We start from the raw sequence: 26,535 nt of genomic DNA, 5'->3' as shown, positions 1-26,535 counted from the left end.
GACTATTTTTCTAGCTATGGTATGCCATGTTCAATATCTATAATTGCATATATTGCATAAATGGAAAACCCACGGGTACTCAAACGGCATGTGCATGTGTTCTATTTACAGTTGATAAGTGTATTGTGTATAGGCCAAACAAGTAATTTTAGGTCTCAAATTAAGCATATTCTTGCTCCGCAGAGGTTGATCCAATTCATCGCCAACATCAGATATGGTTCAAATCATAGCTACCAACACCCAACAGATACCCCATTTCCATATTAAGTGCATCAATATTACTTATAGCCATTGGATAGTTATCATAAGGTAGCAACTGTTTAAGTTAGATTTATTATTTATTTAAGTTATTTTCACTTTGGAACACTTTCAATCCCGTTTTGGACAACTCTTTAATTAATATTTTCATTCTAGACCAAACAATTTTACATGATGACACTTTGACCACCCTCAACACTTTTATCTATCTATATGTTCTTTTAATACATCAAAGAAATATTCTAGATATAGTTATGGGAGTTTAGAGACGAATAACTGACGTAATCAAAATCATTTATATGCTTGATAAGAGCATTGGTGTGGTTAAAAGAAAAGCAAGATTAGCCGGCTAAAAACTTAAGTTAGACCAAAATAAAATTACGAGTTGTCAGTGCTGTGCCTATATGTGCACGCGTGCTATTATCTTAAAAAGAAATGTGCACGCGTGTGGGAGCCATTTTAATCATTTTAATAAGGAAAAAAAAAGGAGAGAAGAAAGTAACAATCCCGCTATTATTACGTCATATTTCCGCCCAACCATGAGCCCATTTCATTTTCCTCCTCCTCGCCTCGGTCTCCTCTCCTCTCCTCTCCCAAATCGAAGCCGCCTCCTCCTCCGCCTCCGCCGCCCTCCTCGCCGCCGCGTGGATCCATCTCATCCCCTCGCCGCCGAAACCCTAGACCCGCGCTTCCATGGTGGTATGACCGGTTGGCCTCGCGATTGGGGGGTGGGAAGCGGTGCGGTGGTGGTGGTGGTTAGGGTAGCAGAGGCATTCGGCGGGCGATCGCCGTGAAGCGGGTGTGTGTGGGGGCCAGCGGTGGCGCCGGGCATGGCGGCAGCGGCGAATTCCTCGGCCTCCGCGGCGGGGGCCGGCGGCGGCTCCGCGGCGGCGGCCGGGCTCAAGACCTACTTCAAGACCCCCGAGGGGAGGTACAAGCTGCAGTACGAGAAGACGCACTCCGCCGCCGTGCTTCACTACAACCACGGCGGGAAGACCGTCTCGCAGGTGAGCTCGCTCGTCTCCGGGAGGGGATCTAGATTGGGGTGGCGTCGGACTCGCGTCGAGGGTTTCCGCGGTTTTTGCAGTGTGTTAGTGGGATCTCGATTGGCTTCGAGGCGGGTTCTAGAGGAACATTTTTTTAGGTAGTCCAAGTTTTTAGGTCGCTGGTGCAGATTTTAGATGGCGCTAATTTATTTCATGAACAACTTACGTCGCTGCTAGCCTTATAGAGATCTTATTCGTTAGATTTTAGCGATTCGTTGAGTTGATAAGGTTGCAAGTTCAATCGGTAGATCTCTCTCGATCATGTGGTAGTAGTGTCTCAGCTTGTGTAATGCTTAGTTGTGCTGTGTGGCCTATATGTGTTATTCCTGAAAATAGTTTTTGTGGCGTTGTAAGTGCTGTTGTTGATGGTTCTAGTTATTGCAGTTGACGGTAGCGTATCTCAAGGAGAAGCCTGCCGGACAGGGCTCCACGCCTTCCACGCCAAGCTCCAGCAGCGGGATGCGTTCTGCAGCAGCGAGGCTTCTTGGCTCTGGGAATGGTAACCGGACGCTTAGCTTTGTTGGGGGAAATGGTGTAAGCCGGGCTGTGTCTGGGAGCAGCCGCATTGGGGGTGGCCTTGGTACATCCGGAGGCATTGGTAGTTCACAAGCTGTGGCAAATTACGATGGCAAGGGTACATACATCATTTTCAACACCGCTGATACACTATTCATCAGTGACCTCAATTCTCAAGACAAGGTCTGTACCTTTTATAATGGTTTAGTGTGAAATGTAGTTTCTAGTGTTTATTGTCTGCTGATAAGCCTGATAACTGCACCAGGATCCAATAAAGTCCATCCATTTCAGCAACTCGAACCCACTATGCCATGCATTCGACCCAGAGGCCAAGGAGGGACATGACCTGATCATTGGTATGGGGTCAGGGGATGGTTAGTATCGTTATTAGCTTGAATCACTCCATTTTTTGAAGTGTATTTTGTATAATCACGAGTTTTATATTTGCCCATTCTGCAGTCTATTCAATGTCACTGAGGCAACAATTGCAAGATTCTGGAAGGAAGCCTGTTGCGGCCCAACATTACAACAAGGGTGATAAAGATGGAACAAGCACTGGCAGGCATGTTTAAATTTTTCACTTTTCATTTAGGTGTCAGATATGATTGCTTGACTTTGTTTGCACTTACTCCCTCCATCCCAAAATATAAGAACCTAGGACCAGATGGGACATTTCCTAGTACTACGAATCTGGACAGTACTAGGAAATGTCCCATCCGGTCCTAGGTTCTTATATTTTGGGATGGAGGGAGTAGATTTGTATCACCATTGCCTGTTAAATATTTTGGCTGCATGTTTCCCTCCCTTCCTGCAGTGAAAACCAAGTGGCATCTTTGAATATACATGGTCAAACTTTAACTTTGGTCATCAAAATTGTCATGAACATTAAGATAAGATGTGGAAATAACATTGGGAGGTCTTCCTGGAAGACCAAAATATTTGTACATCCTGTAGTATATGCGCTATGATAAAAACTGGTAGTGTTGTGTTTGGGGAACTGTGTTGATGTCCAAAACGTAACTTATCTTTAATTGTTGAGGTTTTGACAGTTTAGCACATAAGACTTTTTTTTGGGGGTCAAGTTGGCATAAATGCAAGTACAACACATAAATACTCATGCTCATGTGATATAGACGTACATTGCTTTGAAGTATCAGATGGACAGCAAAATTTGAAAGGTAGCAAATTTATTTGCGGTCAGAAGGACTCCCAAATCATTCTAAAGAAGTACCATAGAGTTCTTATTTGGGACATTGGAATAAATCATTGCGATGCTTTGAATCTAATGCTGAGCTGATTCTTTCAGTTGATCAATCTATGGTAGTAACGAGCTTTTGTTATTTAAATCTGCTCTCTGTTAGTTCGTGTGCTATCAATTCTGAGCTCTCTCTCCTGTACGAAGCCAACATATTATGGAGAAAGAAGGATAACCTTATTTCATTTTGTTATTGCCATCTGCTGTTGCATGGCACCTGTTTACATGCTATCAATTCATAGAAGCGATAAATAAAGGAAAGTAAATCTTGCATTGCTGATGAACTTTTCTTCTCTTAGTCTAAGAACAATATCATTATATTTTAAGTCATTAATCGATAGGATGGAACTGCTACATATTAATGATTTTGTAATACAGCTACATGGATCATTGTATGGGCAGTTGTCATCAAGATGCCTAACTTCTTCTTGTTATTTAATTAACCTCTAGACACTATTGTTCAAAACAGAATGCTGTTTACATAGTCATCCTTGCAGATGCTTATCTTTCTCTTATTAGTGAATTGAATTCTCTAATTAGGGAATTGAATTCTCTAATTAACTTGTGGGTACTACCTTTTTTTGGCAGCCGATGCACTTCTGTTGCATGGGTACCGGAGCGTGAAGGAATCTTTGTTGTTAGCCATTCTGATGGAAATCTGTATGTGTACGATAAAGTGAGCAGATGTTGGTTATCGGATTTGGTATTTTAAAATCTGGTTTCTGTTTGGTGGATGATTGAACTGATGTATATTGATGTACTATTTATATTCAGTGCAAAGATGGAAACACTGAGTGTACATTCCCAGCTATAAAGGATCCGGCTCAGTTAATGATTTCACATGCAAAGTCCAGCAAGGTATGTTAAGCACTTCAAGAATTATTTTAGTTAAGTATGCTTTAGTATAGAGGTATATTCCCCCCTTTGTTAACATGGATGTCTACAGGGTAGTCTAGTATTCTGAACCTTGAACATATTTCTTAAATCAATGAACATACTTATTTATCGCGCCATGTAGAGCATGGAAATAGCATTGCAAACAGTGATAACTACCAAGTTCTGCACCTATATTCATGCTTAAGTGCACTTATAGAAATGTTTAATAGTCCTTTAAAAATGATGGTTTTTGCTCATGCTCGCTTTTGATAGTTTGATTATGCAGTAATTAAATTTTTAATAGAAAAGGCTATCATGGCAGTTGGTTCCAACAATTATGCACTTGTTCTGGCCTCCAGTTATGTACAATGCTAAGTTTCGTGACTGGTATTTTACAACAAGAACTTTACTGGCAAATGCCAACCACCCGATAGTATATTCCAAATAGCGTACATCATATAAAGTGAATGTTGGCAAGTAACTCCATTATCCTATATTTTCTACTATCTTAGAAATATGTTTTTTTGTTGCAAAACATGTGGTTAGAGGAGTTCGTATGAAGGTGCCATAATTAACTTTGGATTCATCTCAAAATCATTTCAGAGCAACCCAATTGCTAGATGGCATGTTTGCCAAGGTTCAATCAACGCCATCTCCTTTTCACCAGATGGAGCATATTTAGCAACTGTTGGGCGAGATGGTACTTCCTTTGTCCCAATAGTAGATGGTTCTTTATTCCTTATAGAACCCACTGATTCTGTATTGCTTATTAAAATAACACTATAAAACCTTATTTAGGTTATTTGAGAGTGTTTGACTTTTCGAAGGAGCAACTAATATTTGGTGGGAAAAGTTATTATGGTGCACTATTGTGTTGCACATGGAGGTAATTGGAATCTCCACTTTTACATTTGCCCTATCTTTGCTAGTTAGTTCTATGATTTATCTATTCCCACTGTTTGGCTGTCCTGTCCCAAAATATAGCATTTTTTAGAGGATGACACATGTATTAAGGATAGGGGTAGAAAGACTTGTTTGCCTTCTCAGGATGGGTGAGGTATAGGCCTGGTCGCCTGGACTACAATAGAGACAAGGATAGTAGGGGTAGTATGGGTAGTTTAGTGGCAAAAGTTACCTTTTACATGTCCTAGGTTGCTACATTTGGGACAAAATGAACTCAAAAACTTGCTACATTTTGAGACCGAAGAGCTTTATGAGGCAATCCTGAAACGTGTTTCTGTTAGTTTTAGTTTTTTAACTCTACACCCAGCTTGGGATGAACAGCATGCCAAACTTAATAATTCTGCTGATTTATGAGCCATTCCGGAAAAAAATGTTTCTGTTTGTAAGTTTAGGTTGAATAGCATGCCAACCTTAACTAATTTTGCCGGTTGCCTGCCTTTCTGCCAGGCTGCTTGTTACATGTGAGGAACTTTTTTGGTTTGCATAACATTACGGTGTACTATGCCTATTCCCCTGTATTTGGGGTAACAAATTAACAACACAGTTTTTGGCGCCACTAGTTTCTAGCACGGCACACGTTGAGGCACATCTCTGGCCTGGTCTCTACCATGTCATCAGGTTTCTGCTCCGTGGCATTTTATCTGCTAATTGTTTATCACTAGTTTATGCGACTTTGAATTATCAGCAACTATTTGTGTTTACCACTGGATTATCTTCCACAAATTAGTTCCTCTTACCTTATTTTATCATGGTCTGTTTTTACAGCTCGGATGGCAAATATCTGTTGACTGGTGGTGAAGATGATCTTGTGCAGGTATGGAGCATGGATGACAGAAAGATAGTCGCGTGGGGCGAAGGGCATAATTCCTGGGTACAACTTAACTTGCCTAAAAAATTGTCAATGCCACGATGTTTCCTGTCAATAGTTGTAATTGAGGACAAGGTCAATTTTATGTTGACAGGTCAGTGGAGTTTCTTTTGATTCGTATTGGTCTCCTCCGAATTCTGATGGAACAGGAGAAAATACCGTGTATCGTTTTGGTTCTGTTGGTCAGGTATCACAAATTTATATAGCTGGAGATATAGTATGCAGTCTGTGCTTTTATGACATGTCCTTAATGTTTAACTCATGTAGTATCAAAGTTTCTTTTTGAGAAGTGTAGTAATCAATGTTAATAAGCAATCATAAGATGCTTATTTCTCCGTCCACTCTTATGCTGTTGTTTGGCTTTAAACTGATCAAACTATGTATGTAGCAGGATGTGCTAACTTCTTATCATACTCGTGCTATTTTCTCGCTGTACAATCTATGACAATGTTTTCTGTTTATGTTAATCAACTTGGTTAGTTATTAATATCGATTCTTGCTCATATGGTTAGTTATAGTGATGAGATTCATTTGGGCAAGTTATTTGGCAATTCTTTTTACATGTTCTATCGCTGGCATAACTTTTCACTGTTTCATGCTCCTAGGACACACAACTGCTTCTGTGGGACCTGGCATTGGATGAGATTGCTGTCCCACTACGACATCCTTCCAGTGGCTCACCAACTTTTAGTAGCGGCAGCCCTTCTGCACATTGGGACAATGCATGTCTCCCAACAGGTGTTCTTCAACCTTCTCCAAGAATGCGAGATGTGCCAAAGCTCTCACCCCTTGTTGCCCACCGAGTACATGTGGATCCACTCTCAGGTCTGGTGTTCACTAACGAATCAATTCTCACTATTTGTCGTGAGGGACTGATCAAAATCTGGGTAAGACCTGATCAGAACGAAAACAATCATCAGTCAAACTCTTCGGAGTTAGTTTTAGGTAACCCTGTTTCAAAGGATAGGGTGATCACAACTTCAAATAAAGCAACCGGTTCCAGCTTCAAGCAATCTTCAGCTGTTGTCTTCACATGACAAAAGTGTTCTGGTGGGCACATTGCTCTGGTAATCTGGTTAATTGATCATCGGTGGTCATGTTTCTTACTAACACCGTGATTTTGGGAAGGGGGTGGGAGGAACTCTTGCTGGTGATGGAGCCGCTCATTTTGCGTGGCCAGATATGCCAGTGTTGCCATTTGTGTGGCTCAATGGAATAATGGGGTATTCTCCTGTACAGAGATACATATAGTCCAAGATAAAATGTACAATTTCACCGTATGTGTTTCGTACTTTTCAGCGAGCCGACTAGTGATGGGAGGATAATGGATGCCACTTACCTGGTGGTGTTTTCTTGTGTTTTATTAGTATCTAAAAAGTCTGTAAATTATTTATTCATATTATTGTTACAGAGCCCTTCTAATTATCGCCTGGTGTGAACTGTGAACTGCTCTCTCTCTCTCTCTCTTTGATCTGTTAACAATGTAGTATCTTCAAATAAAGCAAGCGGTTCAAGCAATCATCATCTGTTCCTTGGAGCAAAATATTTTGGCAATAGGTACCTGGCTTTCGCTCGTCATTTTTTATTTTTCTTGCACTGAGACTTATGTGGCGGAATATGAATGGGAAGTTGCTGTTGTTGGAATCGCTCATTTGTATGCTGATATGTTCGGAAGGCGCTCTCCTCTGCTGCTACTCCGGAGAAAGCGGCCGGGCAAGCAGACATCTCAGTTCTCTCCTTTCGTTAGTTCTGGGAAGATGATTATGCGGTCTTGCTCTGGGCTCATCTCTTATTTCTCCTTCCTTGGTTGTTCTTGGTTGGTTTGTGCGCTTCGTTTCTTGATTGGAAAGTGGGAGAGAGAAGAAAGATCGCACCTTTGTGTCACTTTTTGATTGTGCAAAGAAAAATTCTCTTTTTGGCTGGTCATGTGACATGTTGGGCTTGTGGCAATTGGAAAGGCAGAAGAATGTCGTGTGCTTGCGAGTTGTATCTCTCCGAGTACAATCAAATGAATGTTTCTGACGGAGGATTATATTTGGGAATGACGTCCCTTTTTCACACATTTCTGTCAGTCAGTCCTGTTCAGATGAAACTGGGTGGTACTGTAGTAGATGTGCACATTCGGGAATGATAGGATCTGAATTTGGGAAACTATTTATAAATTTGAACACTGTTCGACAATTTAAAAATCGTAGTTGCCCACTTTAAGAGTCAAATTTAGACGCATTTCCAGACTATGTATCGTTTTGGGCCTGGGTTTTCAGGTTGGGTAAGTAAAATTACCTGATCTCCCCCGCCCCCCCACCCACCCCCCCTCCCCCAAAAAAAAAAAAAAAGAACAGATGCATCTGCATGGAGGATGTGTTCTAATAGTGCATCAGCCACAGGGGAAATTGTCTTTCCTGGATCAGCATGGAAACGACAGGAAGTGCAGGTTGCACATACCTGCTCCTGGTGGAAGCATGAACACTACTAATCTGAGTTCTTCTAAATTAAGATGGTTTTTTAGACAGGTTCTGTAATGTTTGGTTTACTTGATTTATTGTCGGTGTTAATTAGCAAATAGTTGCAGGTTCATCAGTGGCCACTCCAGATACCTATTCAGTCCATATCTCCTCAGAAACCCACAGGATTGAGGCCCGGTTGGCATCTGATGAAGCTTTAGCTAGGCAATTGCAAGAGGAGAATGCGCATGATGTGATCGCTACAAGAGAATTTGCTATGGTGTAACAAACAAGCTTGCAAGGTTTCCCAACCTGTACAATATAATCTCAACTGCATATGGCAGCAGTCAAATTATCCTCCGATATCAATAGTTGGCGTTCTAATACCATATCAGTGTTCCCCGCAAAATAAAAATAAAAATAAAATATCAGTGTTATTAATTTTTTTGTACATTTAAACCCAGACACATTTTGTTAAGAAAGCAGTTGGGCGAACCATGAATTGATAGGACTCACATGTAAGAATTTATTGTTCTTCTCGCTTATTGAATCTTTTCCACAAATGACTTGAGCGATTCTCAACGTTTACAAGTTCTGTAAAATCATGTATTTTATACACAATACTAGTAACTCCGTACGTGCCGCGCGTCCACTTCTAGTTTACATTAGTCTTATACAATCACTGATACATGTATAAATCCTGGTAAAAAGATAGATAAAACAAATTGTACAAAAGGAGACGGCGACGCACCCCATCGTCTAGTGATTTTAAGGTCCGGGTGTTTAAGTCTCTGTTTACTGCGAGCTCCATATATAATGCAATTAAGATTTGATTAATTATCTGTTGCTGGCATTCTGAGCAGCAGCAGCGCATTGGCATATACTCCTAAATTTTTAGCAGCAGCAAGCCAATTAATTATCCGGCCACGTAATGAAATTCTCTCAAGTGGGGACACGTTACGCCTATGCATGCCACTGAACGTGTTGCAAATACATGAAAACGGAACAAAATTAAAAGGGGATTTCACGTACAAACTTGGACAAAATGACACTGTTAAAGATTGTACTAATTAAATAGGTGAACACACCCCAAACTACCAGCTTATCCGTTCACACAGCATAAAAGTAGACCACAACATGAAATAGCTCCTTCAACCAATGTCGAGAAACGACAGAATCCTCTCCAGGAACCATAGCATATTTAGAAGAAAGCAAAATGGTAGCTGGGCAGGAAGATGTACTATAAGTAGGATCGATGAAGTTGACAGATGTGATTCATTCCATATTGTTCCTCGTCCTGCAATACATAAATCGTGAATTTCCTTGCATACAATATCTGAAATGTCCACCAACACAAATGATTTAGATGGATGGTGTTCCAATTAAACTTGCGTCCATTAGCAAGATAAGGCTAGCATGCAAAGATGCTTTGTAAACTACTCCAGTTGTGCTATAATTAATTTTAGAAAGAATTGGCAAAAACAGCCACTACTTAAGAAATAAGCATACTTCACTTACAAATGCTAAAAGTTTCCAACAATATACTCCATCCGTCCCTAAATATTTGACCCCGTTGACTTTTTAGCACATATTTAACCATAAATCTTATTCAAAAAACTTTTGTGAAATATGTAAAACTAATATGTACAAATAAAAGTATATTTAACAATAAATCAAATGATAGGAAAAAATTAATAATTACTTAAATTTTTTGAATAAGACGAACACTCAAACATGTTTTAAAAAGTCAATGGCGTCAAATATTTAGGTACGGAGGGAGTATATTTAAATATTTATGTTTAAATGTTTGGAGGAAGAGGCTACTGACAGGAGGCTAACAATTGCAGGTACGCAGCAATCAACATGCATATAAGTAGGATATGGATACATAAAAACTAGCAATATATATACCTTGAGAAAGTGATGAACTTGGAGAAGTCAGATGGGAGGAAGGACTGCGGAAAGCGCGACTTTGCACGGGTCAGGCCAGCGTCCTCAGTTTGAAGGTCCTCCTTCCCATTGATATACAGAGAAGATGACTCCACGATCTTGGTGTTCATGTCAATGGCGACGACCCACATCTTCTTGATGACATACCGTAATTCAGGGGCAAGGAAGTGCACTATATGTGGCCTGTCAATGTCCACTTGAGGGAACATGAGTAAGGTGCGTGGGAGGCAGTCAAGGCTGTTGATAGACCAGAGCTCATTGGAGGTGATCTTGTAGTCCTCCCTCCACTCCATGGTTCTCCTGTGTTTCTTCTTCTTCTTCTTATGTTCTCCCAACACGAGGCTGTAGCAGGTGACAGTAAAACCAGCATCACGCCTGAGAGACTCAAAGCCAAGTCCATCATCGCGGGCGACGTCGATGAATTTGAGCACACCGCTGGCATCAAGGACAGACACACCACGGTACAACCAGAAGCATTCCTTGTTGCGACGAGGAGTCTCATGATCCACAGGGAACGGAAGGAAAGAGACGACAATCGCGGCAGGGTCATAAAAGAGGATGCCTCGCATGTAGTCAATCCAGCACAGCTGGTTGTCGAAGGGGATCACAGTGTCGGTCTTCCAGGAGTAGAGCTGATGCACATCATCGGGGTTGCCATGGACGTGGATCGGCAGACGGATGGTGCGCCAACCGCTGCTCGCTACCTTTGATATGTGCGACCGCAGCAAACAGAGTTGAGCTAGGACCACCTGGGGCCTGGATAGGTAAAGATTCAGCTCTACCACCTCGAACTGATCTTGGTTGCCTAGGTACAAGAGGCCCGTGGATCGGAGCATCACCATGCGGCGATCATTCTCAGGAGGACATTGTCCAGCTCGGTACAAGGAGGGAGCGTCTGCAAGGTGGCAGAGGCGTCATAGATGACTAAGTCCTGCACGTCAATTTGATCTTTGACGGTGGAGATGAGGGAAAACAGGACGAGGTGACGGTGGGTCGCCACGACGGAGAACGGCAAGACATTCCTTGAATTTGGAAAGCCTGGCAACTGCACGTAGATGCGAGAGATGCCTGGGGGATTGGAGAGGCGGAAGGCGACGTGGAAGGGATTCTCCTGAGAGGTGAGGCCTGACGCCCTGATGACGTCGTCGGGGAACTCCTTGTCGTCGTCCACGCGGAAGATGAAGCGCTCTAGCATCACCCAGTTGGGGAACGACCGGGCGGCGCACATGGCGACCTTTAACACACTAGATTGGAAATTATGGCACCAAGGGGAATCGCTCGCTGTGAGTACGAATCAGGGGATTTGCAGGTGAGATGCCTTACCGAGGAGAGAGAGCCGGCGGCCGGCGCGTACTGAAGAAGACGAATCGGCCGAGAGGACTTGGCGAGAGGCGTGCGGGTGCGGCCGAGCGATTCAGGAATAAAGAGAGAGATTTAGGGTCAGGGGGAGCGTATCCTATGCACACATGCTCTCGCGTGTACACCAACTAAAAATTATCATAAAAAATTCTAGGAAAATTTATACATATACTTTCAATAGTATTACATCTACGTGCAAAGTCGCATCTTCAAATTCATTCTACATAGAGAATAACAAAAAAGATAAAATTCTGACAAAATTGCAACCTTAAAACTGTTAGATTTTTTGTTTTTTTGTTACAGCTAAAATATAATGAATTTGACGTTAAGATTTTAACACTAGGTATAATACAATTGAAAGTATGTGTATAGTTTTTTTTAGATTTTTTAGTGATATTTTTTAGTTGGTGTGCACGTGTGTACACGTGAGGGCCTGTGTGTATAGGATATGTTGCCAGGGTTAGGAGTTGATAGGTACCGCTTTTATACGAAGCCATATGCAATTGGGCTCTTCCGTCACACACGTAAGATGGACAAGTTATGAATAAGTCCACCTTGGTCCCCCAACTATGACTCGAATTCTATTTACATCTTTTTAACTATACTAGCAAATATGCCCGTGCGTTGCAACGGGTGAAAAAACGTAATGATAATATACGTTTTTCATGCATAACCATGTCGATAACAATCAGAAAATTAGAACAACGAAACTTTATTTTCTAGCGCGTTTTCTTTTGTGCTTTTTTCTGACATTTTTCCCTCACGTGTTTTTTTAAACCGTTTTTATTTTCTCGTGACATTTTATAGTTAGATTAGATTAGATTAGAGATAAAGAAGATATATAAATGGACTAAAAAACGACGAATATAAATTTGACTTTTTTCCTCCGCGCTTTTTTCCGTCTTTTTAATTTTTTTTCTCGTACATTTCTTTTACGAAGGGTTTTTTTCACCACTTTCACATAGTGTCAAACCTTTCTAGATATAATAGGATTCGATTTTTTTTACCGCATCACGTATAATTCCTTTTTCTTTAGAAACAGACAATTTTTTCGCCCTTTTTTATCGCGTCAACGGAGTCGGAATCGTTTTGATTTTTTCCCTTTTATTGGATCGGACAGATTTTTTTTTGCCCGGTTTATTTCACCCGATCGATTTTTTTTACCGCGTCACATATAATTCCTTTTACTTTGGATTTTTTTCGCCCTTTTTTTACCGCGTCGACGGAGTCGGATTCGTTTTGATTTTTTTTCTCCCTTTACTTTGGAATTTTTTCGCCCTGTTTTCACCACGTCGACGGAGTCGGATTCGTTTTGATTTTTCCCCTTTTTGGCTTTTTTTGGATAGGACCGATTTGTTTTTTTTTCGCCCCGTTTTTTTATCGGACTTTTATCTTTTTTTTCGCCTGGTTTTTTTATTTTTTTTACCGTGTCACATATAATTCCTTTTTCTTTATCGGAAAGTTTTTTTTCGCCTTTTTTTACCGCATCGATGGAGTCAGATTCTTTTCAGCTTTTTCCTTTTCTTTTATCGGACAAATTTTTTTTTCGCCCATTTTTTTTTCTCCTGTTTTTTTCGGATCGGACTATTTTTTTCTTTTTTCGCCCGGTCGATTTTTTTACCACGATATATATAATTCCTTTTTCTTTGGAATAGGACAGTTTTCTTTTTATTTTTTTAAACTCTTTTTACCGCGTCGATGTAGTCGGATTCGTTTCGATTTTTTTCCTTTTTTTGCTTTCTTTTTTGTCGGACAGATTTGTTTTTTTTCCACCCGGTTTTTTTCCGCCCAGGTTTTTTTATCGGACTTTTCTTTTTTTTTTTTGCTCCACGATACATATAATTCATTTTTCTTTGGAATAGGACCGTTTTCTTTTTATTTTTTTAAACTCTTTTTACCGCGTCGATGTAGTCGGATTCGTTTCGGTATTTTTTCCTTTTTTTTCCTTTTTTTTTGTCGGACATATTTGTTTTTTTTCCGCCCGGTTTTTTTTCGCCAGGTTTTTTTATCGGACTTTTCTTTTTTTTTCGCTCGGTTTTTTTCTCCCGTTTTTTGACGGACGATAGAAGCACCTAGAGAAGTGTTAAGCACCTAGAGAAGTGTTTTTTTTTCTTTTCTCCAATCCAATACAGATCGGATCTCTTCTAGGGAAATCAGATTTTTTTTCTCCAGGGAATCGGACTCTTTTTTTTCGCTTTTTTTATTCATTAAACGGTTTGTCTCTGGGACTTTTTTTCCCTTTTTAAGGGATCGGGTGTTTTTTTTGCCAGGGACGGGTGTTTTTTTCGCCCGTTTTTTTTTTCACTTTTTTTTTGGATCGGACTTTTTTTTTCGTCCGGTTTTTTGATCGGACAAACTTGGTTTTTTCTGCCCGGTTTTTTTTCACCCGGTTTTTTTTACGGACGATAGAAGCACCTCTTATTTTTTAAGTAGTAGTAGACTAGCAAAATACCTGTGCGTGACTGAAGTTAGATATTAATGATTTACCAAAATATCATAGTATGATTATAAACATCGGCTATATGTAGAGTGATAAACAAACCATGTTTGTTTTTCACAATTAATCTAATTTATATTTGCGTGATGTGGATGACGCTTCTGACGCATGGGCCTAACGATTATAGCAAGGGAGGAACAAATGATGAACAATTAAAGTGATTGTTTTTGCATAGAAAGTGATTGATGAAAATTTGAGCGATCTATAGAAAAATCAATATTTTTAAAGTACATAATCCTAATGAAAAATGAATGGAATTGACCAAAGGACACATCTGAATATAAGTCATGCGGAAATTATATTTTCTTGTAATCCATATAATGTAATTGTGAGAATATACTCGATTTTCTATGCATTGTACTTGTGAGAGCTGAATTTTGTTTTAGGTTAAATATAGTGTGCAACAGAAATCTGTAAAATCATATTAGTGGGAGCGCTAAAAATAGCAGAAAGAAAAGCGGGGCAGACCCACACTCCTGGACGAAAAGGGAAAGAAAAGCTAACTGAACTCCTGTACTGCAAAACTTTTTTTTGTGTATTTTGGTTTTCTTTTTGTATTTTGGAATAAAAAAATATGAATTATAAAATAAATAATATTGGAAGAGAGTAATATTCTCCAATAGAGGCTATAGTCCACATAAAAAATAATTAATATTATTTATTTTAGTCCAAATTTAAATTCTATATCATGAAAAATATACAATTACATTTTTTGTTGACTCCATTTAGATATAAATAATTTAACATGAAGAAATAAAAACTATATCAAATCTCATCAATTTTTAATGGCTCAAAATAATGCTTATATTAAGTTTGTTAATGGAGAAATAGTTTAAATCAACTCAGAATAGATAAAACTCAATTAGGCCCATAAGGATGGGCCGAATGTCTTCCACAACTTGGCCTGTTAAGTGCACATAACCCATGTGGCCCAAGTCGGCTTAAATACGCTGAGAGCCGTCGGATTCAATCGAACGGTTAGGATCGCTCGATATATATATATATATATATATATATATATATATATATATATATATATATATATATATATATATATATATATATATATATATATATATATATATATATATATATATATATATATATATATATATATATATATATATATATATAACATTCCATGTTGAAACCCTAACCCTAAACTCATTATCCTCCCTCTCCAACCGCGAGTGGCGCGGCGGCGGTGGCGACGCGTCCAAGGCGAGGCGGCGGCTACCTGCCCTACCACGAGCAGCGACGACGATGGTGGCGGCGACGGCAGTGGCTACCTCCCAACCACGAGCTACGGCAGCTACCTCCCTACCGCGAGCAGCGGCAGCGACGGCGGCGTCCTCCCCCGTCGTGAGCGGCCAGGATGGTGCCCTCCTCCATTGCTAGCGGCGGCGGCGGCGACCGGCGATCTCGCGGCGGAGGCGGGGCGGCGGCTACTTGCCCTACCGCGAGCAACGGCGGCGACGGCAGCGATAGCGATGGCTACCTCCCTACCGCGATCCCCATCTTCCTCAGCGGCGGCCGGTGATCTCGCGACTGACGCGGGGCAGCGGCTACCTTCCTCATCACGAGCAGCGGTGGCGATGGCGACGCCCTCCCCCATCGTGTGCGGCCACGGCGGTGCCCTCTCCCACCGCTAGCGACGGCGACGACGGCCTTCTCCACCGCGAGCGGCCGCGGCGGCGTCCTCCGATGGGTAGATCCGGTGGCAGCGGTGTCCTGCGGGTCGGCGGAGCGGCCTCGACGACGGCGCGTCTCGAGGCGCTGGCGCTCGCCTCTCCTCCCCATCTTCCTTCGCCACCACCGCCCATCCTCTCGTCGGATGACGAGCTTGTCGCCATCGTCAAAACGATAAATCGAGGTTGCTTTGTGATTAATTTGCTTGATTCCATTGATTTCAAACTTTCTATCCCGTTGATCATCCCAGCTGATTTTATTGAGTTCGATTCTGAGTCTGTTGGTTTAATTTGTAGATGATTTTGTATCAAACTCTTGTTTTTTTTTTCTTTGGCCATTGTACTGACCTAACTGCGCTAGGTCGGATTGACGGACCCAAAAATACTGTGATGATTGGAAAAATACAAATATTTATATTAGTTATAGATATACTATTGCGCGTTGTAACAGATGAAGACAACTTTTATAATTGATAAAAACTCCCACCAATTTAAACGATAAATGTCAAAACTAGATTTTGGCTAATCTAAAGTGGGTAGCGAACAAGCAGAAAAGTGGATGGGTTATGATACAAGGAAATTTTTACAGGTTCAGGCATTCTCGATAAGAAATAATACCCTACTCATGTCTGGGGAAATATTCCGCCGATTGTGTTATCGATCTGATGATCTTATGTGTGATTATGCCCCAAGAGGCATCTAACCCTTCTTTAGATAGTCTGAAGAGCTAGCATTACAATGCAAGACTATCCCTTACGGTTCAGAGTCCTGTTAATGCCAAAATTTGGTAAGCCCCGAAGTCATCATCGGCCCAGAGTCAGTATCGGCTTCAGAGTTATGGAATCGGCCGATGGGATTTGTCAAGTCGCCAGCAGTCGGATTCTTGATATATCCAGTTAAGAAAATTTATCTAGAAGAGACCAAGTTCAAGGAGGATGCGGCATGACAGTTTATCTATTAATTAGGAAGAGTCTGTTAGTTTCCTTCTATCTTTAGAAAAGTGTGTTTAGTATCCGATAAAAACTTTATGTTTTCTTTTTAACTTTAGGAAAGTTTTTCTTGTCCAAGAAGGACTAGTGTCTACCCATGGGTACTTTAGGAAAGTTTTTCTTGTCCAAGAAGGACTAGTGTTTACCCATGGGTATAAATATGTACACCCGGAGTTATTGTAAACTATCTCTATAGATCAATAAAATTCGGCGCATCTCCACCCTTTTTACTTTTCTACTTTTTCGACAAGTTCCTGCTTCAAGTTAGGGCATTGGCTTTGATCTCCGACGATGAGTAAAACTTGCTATGGTTGTTTACATCGGCAGAGCTAGGGCTTTGACACTTTGATCTTGTCAATGTATGCACCTATTTATCATATATCTTAGTTTATCTAGTTTAGCATCTTAATTTGATCATATCGGATGAGATTCGTTTTAGGGTTTATGCTGGTATCGGCTAAATTATCTTGCTAGATTAGATTAAATAAGGTATCCACCACCCTAAAAACCAGTTAAAGGCTTGATTGTCTACATAATATGTTTCTTTTCATACTTTGCACTGCATCAGCCTTAGTCGTGCTTAGAACCATAATCTCTAGCATGCTTTTTGATTTTCAATAAGGGTTTCATCGGGGTTTCAGCCGATGAGTTATCTGGACGTTGCATCGGCTTATAAGGATTATATACAAGATGGATTTAGCCGATTGTGACAAAGATTTCATTGTTTATCTAATCGTTTGGATTTCATGACATCGGTCCTCCAGCCGATGTATGCTTTAACCTTCGGATCATTGTTTATTCTATCATATTATTATTAGTTGATTGATTTCTACTGGATTATATTGTTATTTATCATCATCAGTCGATTGTCTTTATATCATTATCTATATTGGATATATAACCGATAGCTCAAAACACTATTGATATCGGTTGGCATCAGCATGGACTGAACTACTCCATCGGCTCCTTGCTGCTCCTCGTTGACCTCCTCCCCGGCCTCCTGAACTTGTTCTCTAAGTTCCTCTTCCTCCTCCTTAACCTCTTCCTCCTCAATCTCCTCTTCTTCCTCCTCCACAACCTCTTCCTCCTCAATATCCTCCTCTTCCTCAACTTCTTCCTCCTCCTCCTCCTCCTCTTCCTCCTCCTCGTCGCTGTGAAGCTGCTCGTCAAGTGATAAACAAGCAAACTTTTCTGACATGACTATGTCTTGTGCATCAAGTAGTGATTTAGTTGTGTTCCCTCTGAAGGAAATGGAAGGAAATAGGGGATGACTGGGTGCGGCTGCACAACTCCGGTGGCGATGGTGGTAGCTCGGTTCTAAGTACGACATTGTGTTTTGTTTCAAAGTTTTCTAGATCTGTTTTTGTTTAGGTGATAACTTTGATTGATGTTGTTTGTTTCGTGGTTGGAGCTGATGGTGATTCTAAAATCCAAAGCAGGAGCTACCAAAATGCTCAGGTAACTTTCTCTTCAACAATCCAATGCTGGCAAGCGTTGTGGTTCTTGCTTAGCAATTCCCCATAATTAAACTCATCTCACTACCTTTAGTTTTTTTCCTTTTAAATTCTGTGGAGAAAGGTTTAGTCTGCATCACCCCATCCTCCAGTACGACCGCTGCCACCATGCCCGAAGCGCTCTTCCGCACAGTACGACGAACACGGGGTGCTCAGCGAAATGTCCCGTCCGTCTCCTCACCTGCAATGCATCATGAAGGTGTGTATCTGCCGACTATCGTTGTTTCGTCGAACTATTATGAATGATCTTTAGGTGATAAAATATTGATTGAATTGTCTACTGCTATCGCTCAGAATCCATACTCCAGCAATCTTACATATATACATATTTGTTGCGTCAATCCTAAGCATGCTTTTCATATATCCCTGAACAATTCAGCCTCACAACTGCTCTTCATGTATCTCATTCAGAATTTTTTTTCTCAAATTAGTTGGACTGATAGCAAAATATTGCTTTTCAAGATTGTAAAATAACCAACTAGCATGGACGTTCATAAATTTTTCCCTTCTGTTTGGTGTTATTTTATCAGACATATATAATGAAGGCGTATATAGCAAAGGGAGGAGCTGTTGAGGGAAAGGACAATAGCTCAATTTTTTTTTTTTTTGCGGGGAAGACAATAGCTCAATTGACTGGGAAGTTGATGTCAAATGTCGGGAGCAATCTGCTAAAATGTTAAAGAGGTGCATGAGTGAACTGGAAATATCTATCTTGTTTTTGATTAGTAGTTTCTTTGGTTTCAAAGTAACTCTTGACATGAGAATTTTATTAGCAGAGGAATGGGACACATTCTTGGAAAAATATATTTCACCATTGAAAGGGTCAATTAGGCCTAGAGGGGGGGTGAATAGGCTAATTTAACAAACTAAACAAATGCGGAAGCAGGAATTTTCGAAACTTTCGAAAATAGGCAGAACAGTTGAACAATGCAGTAAAAGTCTAGATCTAGAGGGCTACCACAAGTAAATCAAGGAACATACAACAACTAGACCTATAGCGGCTCAAGCAAATAAATCTAGAGGATGGGAAGGAGGAATATCACCCAAAATGAAGCTCACGAAGTTTTTACCGGAGTTCAAATCCTTGAGGGATTCTACTCTCCGTTGAGGAGCTCAAAAAGAGCCGGGTCTTAGCTAACTCTTTCCTCAAGAGGTTGCACAAAGCACTCCTCTTTCCACTAAGGGGTATCTCTTTCCTTGCGGAGGCGAGATCCGGCCTTCACAAACTTCCCACGGCCAACCACAAGTAGATCGGTGGCTCGGGAGTGACACCTAGCTGTCTAGGAGTCCTCAATCTCCAAGAGTAAAAGATGATGCGAAGAACTCTTGGAGATGATGCAAGTGCTCACAAATCTTCACGAAAACCACAAGAAGCATTCACACAAACTCGAATCCACACTCACACACACGCCAAATCCGAATCAAACCCGGGTGGAGAGAGGAATCGAGAAAGCAAGGCTCAAATGAGTAGAGAGAGAAGCAAGCCAAGGGCTCAAATAATTGCAATGTCACCAGCAACACTTACAAGAGGGGGGATGGGGGCTATTTATAGCCACAGCCTCATATCTGCCCGTTGGTGCATAATAATTGCGATTTTCAGAACTTCTGAAAATCATTTTCGGAACTTCCAAAAATTTCCAGATCTGAAAACTCGAAGTCAACGCACCTTTTTGGAACTTCCGAAAAATATTTTCAGATATTTCCGAAAAATATCCAGAACCCAAAACAACCTTTTGCAAATTTTCGGAACTTTCGAAAATTATTTTCGGAAACTTCCAAAAATATCCAGAAGTGAAATTTTAGTTATGTGAATTTTTGGAACTTCCGAAAATCCTTTTCGAAATTTCCGAAAATTTCCAGAACACACGGCCAAGGAGAAAATGCTTCCAAAAATTGATTGTGAGCACACACATCACTCCTTATATGTCTATGTCTATGCATCATCCCCCTTAATAGTACGACATTCCTAAGACGTAAAGAAAGTAAGATATACAATATACCATTTGCTCATGCCATAAATTCATCGTGATGTCACATTCAAAGGGGTATGCATCGCATTACAACACATCGAGGACGTAACATCCTTCACATTTGCTTTCATGAAAATTGTTAGTCATCTCTAATCGTATTGTAATCAATCATCAAAACAATTAGGGGCCTAGATGCACTTTCAATCTCCCCCTTTTTAGTAATTGGTGACAATACAATTAGATCACAAGAGAGAATGAATATAATAGATTGATTTGGTGCAAAGGTTTAGTGAAAGCTCCCCCTAAAAGTGTGCATTAAGGCAAGTGGAGAGCTCCCCCTAAATCTTTGCATCCACATTGAAGCTCAAAAAGATATGAATCAATTCATAGTACATTCATCACATTTCATATCTCATTCATGACAAGCACAATTATAAAGGGAATAAGAACATTGCAAGATCATAATATAAAGCATATAAGTCATTACATCCCAATCATCCATAATAAAGCATTAAAGTCTCACAATAGTAATAGCTATTACACAAATGACTTAAAATCACACATAGTCTCATACACTGAAACACCAACAATGTTCGACCACAAGCTAAAATGAAAAAGAGATAGATATTCTCCCCCTTTGGCATCGAAGCACCAAAAAGAGAGGATGAAGCGAAGATGGCTCACACGAACGGGGCCTGAGGTGGATCCTCGGGAGGTGGAGGAGGAGGGTAGCCATGGCCAAACCCACCAAAGAAGTCGTACTCCGGAGGAAGATCAACAAAGGGATCCTCGATGTCATCCTCAGGCCCATCGGGCTCAGCCTCATAGCCTGGTGGGGACGGTGGAGCACCCAACTGAAACCGAGAGTAGAGGTGCGCCTGTGTTTGCTTTGCTCGCCGGGATGCCTTCTTGATTTTGTTTCGCGCCCTGCGATTCTGTTTGGCCTCTGCAGAGCAAAGACCGAACAAACTTCGCAAGATGCGAAACAAAGCCGAAGGCTAGCGATGAGCCACAGGAGAGGGTTGCGCACGCTCAGGAGGAGGCTGAGTGGAGGAAGACGGGATGTCCCGAGTAGGCGGCCAAGAGGATGAGGTGGGTATGTCAGGAGCCGCAGAGCAAGCCTTGGGCACTCGCAGAGTGAGATAGGAATGGGACTCCTCACAAATAAACTGGGTTTGAGTGACATGCTCGATCATCCGCATCAGGTGAGGGGCAAAAGGAAGCGCCCTCCTGTACTGAATCGAGGCCATGCGGATCTCCTCCAACACAAAGTTGTAAGCATGAAAGGGATTGCCAGTAGGATTAAACCCGAGGAGCACATTACGAGAGTGATGGTTGATGTTGCTAGCATTACCATCTTTGGGAGTGAGGGTCCTTCTCAGGATACGGTTGAGGTAGACATGGAAAGGCTTGAAACCCTCAGTTGTGCCCAACTTGCCGCCATCAAGATACAGGGGATGCCGCTCATGATGCATAGGAATGGAATAGTCATGGAGGTTAGCAAAGTACCTCATCCAGTTTTCATCAAAACCCCAAAGAGTGGCAAGAGCCTCATAGGTAATGGAGTACCACTCCCCCTGAGTCATCCAATGTATGCCCCGCCGGCTGTCAAAGAAAACGGTGGCATAAAATTGGGCAATAACCTCCTTGCACCAAGGTTGATGGAGGGTCATAAAATTGTGGACACACATCTCCTCACACATGGCAATCATAGAGTTGAGGGTGGGGTCATCATGTGCCTACAAGTCCTCCCAATTGATCCATTGCATAGGAACAATGGGATCGGTTATGGGAAAGATAACGGTTTCATAGAAATCTTGCTGAAAAGAGTCCAGAACCTGTTATCGGTAGCAGAGCAACGAAGAGGTCGAGGATCCTCATTCCTCTGAGGTGCCACAACCTCAGACTTTTGGTGCGAGTCACGGGGAACTCGGCGAGGATCGCACGAGGTTGCCGGGTGGAGCCCTCACCGGCTTGAGTAGACCGCCGAGGAGGGAGGGTGGAACCCCGAGGTACTTGCGTCACTTGGGGACCGGTCCCCGCGTACCCTTCCCCAGACCATTCACTGTCCGAGCCCTCCGAGGAGGATGGGGAAGGAGTGGGGGAACGATCCTGGAGGCGCTTGCCCCTGCGCGAGATGGACTTGCGAGGTGGCATCCTATAAACAAGAAAGGGAATGGACACAAGTAAGAGGAAGCCAAAGATATGATGTACAAGCAAATGGATGCAAGAATTAGGCGAAACCAAGGTTGGAGGGCTCAGGCAGGGATTTTCAGAACTTTTGAAAATAATTCCGAAAATTTTCGGAAACTTCCGAAAATTCCTGGCCGAACCCTAAAACTCAGATCCTGTACAAATCCACCAACCAAAACTTGTGAAACTGAATCTGCAAGTCCTAGGGCACTAGAGGAACATCTCCACCGAAGGGAATCGCAAGATTTAACTCGAGGAATCACTAGATTTGATTTGAAGAAATACCTCAAGAACGCGAAGAACGAGTGAAGAACGCGGTGAAGATCAACGATGTAAGTGCCCACAAGGTCCCCAAACGTGCTCCCACGAGGATGAAGTGGAGGAGAGCGTCGGAGAGTCGGCGGAGAGGAGGTGGTCGCCGGGGAGGAGTGGATGGGGGAGAGGAACCCGTGGGGAAAAGGATAGCAAAGAGAGAGAAGAAGAGTCCATGGGTTGGAGGAGAGTTTTATACCCCCGAGAATTTTCGGAAGTTTCCGAAAATTTTCGGATTTACAGAACCACTGAGCACGCTTCTGGATATTTTCGGAAGTTCCGAATTTTTTTTCGGAAGTTTCCGAAAATATACAGAAACACAGGGATTGTTTGTACTAAGGCAGTAAATTTTCCCCTGCGAGATTATTTACAGCACAGTGATTGCGTGTGTTCTTTTATTTTCTGGTTTCCTGCTTTACTTGAAAACCCTATAAACCCCATTGAAATTGATAGGTTGTAATTTTTCTGTGTGTTGCAGGTTTTATTTTTTGACATAGTTCAGCTAAAATTTCGGATTCTTGCATGAGGTAGGTCTAAGGTTACTGCCATCATGGAATTTTGAGTAAAACGCTATTTTTTTTCCCTAGGAAATCATTTGGAAGACATGCATAACAATTGTCCTCTTTTTTTTTTTTGTGACTTCATGCTTTACTTGAAAGCCCTATGAATGCCATTGCCTCTTTCTACTATCATATCTCTCGATTATATATCAACCTAATGAAGTGCCGGTTAGTTATTTGATGTTAACATGATGTGTGGCTCCAGCTTTCGTTTCCTTCTTAGGAGATGGATTATCAACCTGTCGCATATTACACCGTTTTGCTTCAACATGTCAATTTTTAACTTAAGAAGTTAATTTCCCTTTTATATTGTGTAGGCAGTGCATGGCTGGCCAAAAAAAAATCAACTAATCATATGCAAAACTATGAGTATCCATGCAACTCTGATGATCTAAATTTTGTTCTGCACATACCATGCAAAAATAATCGGAATTGCTAGAAATATGGCGCCATATTTCTTTCCAGTTTACAGTCGATTTTTCACTGTGCAATTAGTTCAGAGATTCGTGCATGTTCGAGACTCTAATGCCATCGTAACTACTATTGCTGATACTAATCTCAAATCTCTAATTGTTACGGAGTAAAAACCAAGATTCCATGCACAGATGGCAGGCAAAAGGACAAGAAGGGCCTCATCATTCGGCATATTGGTGGAATAAGCCAAACGGCATATTTGCAAACGAAAATTAATTTGTAAATAAAACTTTTACATATGTGTTCTTAGCGATCTAAAAGCAAAGGCTGAAAATAAACTTTAATGAAAAAACCCCAAAATCAGCTTCAAATTTAACGTTGAAAATTCAAACTTAGGCTGATTAGCATATGAATATGCCAAACGATGGGAACCAAAAAGGAGAAGCCAGGGAAGATAGGGAGCTCACCGTCAATGTTTGTTTTTAATTACACTGCAGTTATATATATAATTAGAGTGTAATTGTACTATAGTTACACGTGTAATTCCTATGTAACTATAGTAGTTACACCTCACTTATATACCACTTACATATGTAATTAGTATGTAATTTTAGGATTTACATATGTAATTTTAGGAATTACATTATAAATACACTAAAATTACATATGTAATTTAGGGACTTACAATGTAAATACACGCCGACTATTTTTCGGTGAAAAATATGGCGCCATAAATATAGCTACTCCCAAAATAATAACCCATAGCTCATGAACGAACAGTACATGACCGTTACAATAAGGTGCTTTAACACGTCATAAGCAGAAGTTGCTGGGATGCTAGATAATATTGTCCTCTTTTAAACATAGCATGGGAATTATAGTAGAATCAAGATGCTTTCCTTTGCTTGGTAAAAATATTTTGGACTGCATTTCAGAACTCAGACCATCATCTATTTCAGTGTAATTACATTATTCTGCAGAAAGACACAAAACTATCATGGAATAGATAGTTCTATATTTATAAGGCATGTAGTTCTTAATTCTTTTAATCAAGCCAAGTGCTATTTTGTGTGGTCCATGGATCTTTGCGTTACCTGTAAAACTGTGGTTTATATATTTCTTTGGGAGCTGGATTCTCTTGGTAATATAATTGACTGGTAGTAATACACATCCTGTAAACAAATTAATTTTTCCTCTTTGTTTCTTTTTTTTACCGTGCCATCTTCTTCCTTAGGGTAACAGAAAGCTCCTAATAACATTGCTAGCAATCCCTACTCTATAAAGTAAGCTTTTTTTTTTTTGCGGGGAACATAGATGCATTACTCAGCTATAGTCATTACAAACCAAGTGCGAAATAAAATTACAAGAATCATCTGGCCAAAAGGCCGTTAAGGATTCTCGACGACCTCTGCTAGCTAGAGCACGACTGACGCTGTTCTGATTACGATTGATTTTCGTCAGTACAACCTCTCTGTTCCTGAACAAGAGACACTTAATCTCTCTTATTATAAACTCAAATTCAGATCTCCCTTTTTCCCATAAGTATCCTTATGGGTCACTGCATTGGACAACATAACACTGGACAACATAAACAAATTCAATAGTATAGTGATGTGTAATTCGCGTGCCTTCTCTGTGTCTATAATATGCCAATTTTTCTATTGCTTACACCCGTTTCTTATTATGTTACGGGAAGTTGGTGATTTTTGAGAACTGGAGGAAGATCGTGGATTTTGATTGTAAAAGCATAAAAAACAGCCACCACTAAGATTTACCAGTCCTAAGTGCCTGACTTTGCCTGTAACAATAATGTTAGGAAGATATTATTTTGAAACAATATTGTTGTTTCTGGTATGTTGCTGCTGCCGCCTTGCTCTTGACGATTTGCTGTGGATTTACTTCTGCTCTGCGCTGACATCCTGCTGATGTATGTGCTGCCATGTACTACTGCTATGGCCAGAGAATAGAAGAATACAGAGGGAACAAGGAAGAGGAGGAAAGCATTAGAGTTCTTTGGTGCTCATGAACTGCTCGATGAAATGTCTTGAGGTACTACTAAAATCCGAGTACGTTTCTGTGAATTATCGTTTTAGTGGGTCTATATGCAGAAACCTCCTTCCTTGGATTTGTTATTATGTTTCCAGTGGAAAGTAATTTAGATTTAACAAATATTTCAGTGAATCATTCAAGTCAATCAACTAAATCAATAAGAACATGCTTAGTTTATTCCCATTAAGAGGTTGTATAGAAAGTAAAAAAAAGCAGAACAGAAGTTTGGTGCTTGTATTTACACGATTTGGTTTTTATTGTGCTTTATGCAAGTCTCTGAACTTATTTTGCCTGTGGACATATTACAGGGGCTCATCACAAGTATCTATACGATCTCTTCTATTGATTCACATGTGATGATTTAGTACCTTTCTCAGGATTGCACACACATGAGCTCTATGCCAGGTTAGTCAAGGTTGTTAGGTTTGTTAAGACTATCCGGAATGCATAGTCATACTTATTATAACTTCTCTCACTCTGCATGAGGAATGAGCTTCTATATAATCACTGATTGGTGCTGCTCGCATTGTTATAAACAACATTTTAGTTTGTTGGGATGGGAATTGAGAGACCCTGTTTCCAAATGTTTTTTTATGGGGTCAACAACAAGCCTGCTATAATAACAGCCTGGTGATACGCCAATGTTTTGTTTAGGATTATTTTAGCAGGATGCTTACTAGGCAGGCATGATTCAGGTAGTGCACTTTTATGTAGTGCAGTATGGATGTTTGCTAGGCAGACATGATTCAGGTAGTCTGGGGTCATTTATAGAAGCAGGTTATCTGAAACATTACAAGCAATTGACATACATAGT

General features: G+C 40.9%; 2 protein-coding genes across 6 annotated transcripts; one reads left to right on the top strand and one right to left on the bottom strand.

Moving 5' to 3' along the window:
- Nucleotides 1-988: 988 nt before the first annotated feature.
- On the top strand, nucleotides 989-7,207 carry LOC4351637 (probable catabolite repression protein creC). 4 transcript variants are annotated; one of them, XM_066306295.1, is made up of 12 exons: nucleotides 989-1,265; nucleotides 1,689-2,003; nucleotides 2,086-2,194; nucleotides 2,280-2,382; nucleotides 3,664-3,751; nucleotides 3,850-3,933; nucleotides 4,555-4,651; nucleotides 4,750-4,837; nucleotides 5,680-5,785; nucleotides 5,877-5,969; nucleotides 6,388-6,832; nucleotides 6,911-7,207. In XM_066306295.1, exons 1-11 carry the CDS (start codon nucleotides 1,089-1,091, stop codon nucleotides 6,817-6,819), a joined length of 1,692 nt encoding a protein of 563 aa, XP_066162392.1. In that variant the 5' UTR covers nucleotides 989-1,088; the 3' UTR covers nucleotides 6,820-6,832; nucleotides 6,911-7,207. The 4 variants fall into 4 exon arrangements, with proteins under 4 accessions (XP_066162392.1, XP_015620363.1, XP_015620364.1 ...); XM_015764877.3 differs by having other exon boundaries at nucleotides 1,680-2,003; XM_015764878.3 differs by having other exon boundaries at nucleotides 6,388-7,207.
- Nucleotides 7,208-9,163: 1,956 nt separating this feature from the next.
- LOC4351636 (uncharacterized) lies at nucleotides 9,164-11,598 on the bottom strand. 2 transcript variants are annotated; one of them, XM_066306220.1, is made up of 3 exons: nucleotides 11,500-11,598; nucleotides 10,138-11,410; nucleotides 9,164-9,523 (listed from the first exon to the last, which is right to left on the bottom strand). In XM_066306220.1, the coding sequence occupies exons 2-3, from the start codon at nucleotides 11,016-11,018 to the stop codon at nucleotides 9,502-9,504; spliced, it is 903 nt and encodes a 300-aa protein (XP_066162317.1). In that variant the 5' UTR covers nucleotides 11,019-11,410; nucleotides 11,500-11,598; the 3' UTR covers nucleotides 9,164-9,501. The 2 variants fall into 2 exon arrangements, with proteins under 2 accessions (XP_066162317.1, XP_025877726.1); XM_026021941.2 differs by having other exon boundaries at nucleotides 10,138-11,598.
- Between the last annotated feature and the right edge of the window lie 14,937 nt (nucleotides 11,599-26,535).

Source organism: Oryza sativa, chromosome 12, assembly GCF_034140825.1.
Source record: "Oryza sativa Japonica Group chromosome 12, ASM3414082v1".
NCBI lineage: Eukaryota > Viridiplantae > Streptophyta > Magnoliopsida > Poales > Poaceae > Oryza > Oryza sativa.
This window is presented reverse-complemented; position numbering and strand designations above follow the sequence as displayed.

What these genes read in the sequence shown, in the direction of transcription:
- LOC4351637 (XM_015764877.3), top strand. Translation starts at nt 1,089, where the DNA reads ATGGCGGCAGCGGCGAATTCCTCGGCCTCCGCGGCGGGGGCCGGCGGC. An exon ending in TGGTATGGGGTCAGGGGATG is followed by an intron (nt 2,195 to 2,279) that starts GTTAGTATCGTT and finishes CCCATTCTGCAG; the next exon opens with TCTATTCAATGTCACTGAGG. An exon ending in GATGGAACAAGCACTGGCAG is followed by an intron (nt 2,383 to 3,663) that starts GCATGTTTAAAT and finishes TTTTTTTGGCAG; the next exon opens with CCGATGCACTTCTGTTGCAT.
- LOC4351636 (XM_026021941.2), bottom strand. Translation starts at nt 11,018, where the DNA reads ATGGTGATGCTCCGATCCACGGGCCTCTTGTACCTAGGCAACCAAGAT. An exon ending in AAGTTCATCACTTTCTCAAG is followed by an intron (nt 9,524 to 10,137) that starts GTATATATATTG and finishes TATGTATTGCAG; the next exon opens with GACGAGGAACAATATGGAAT.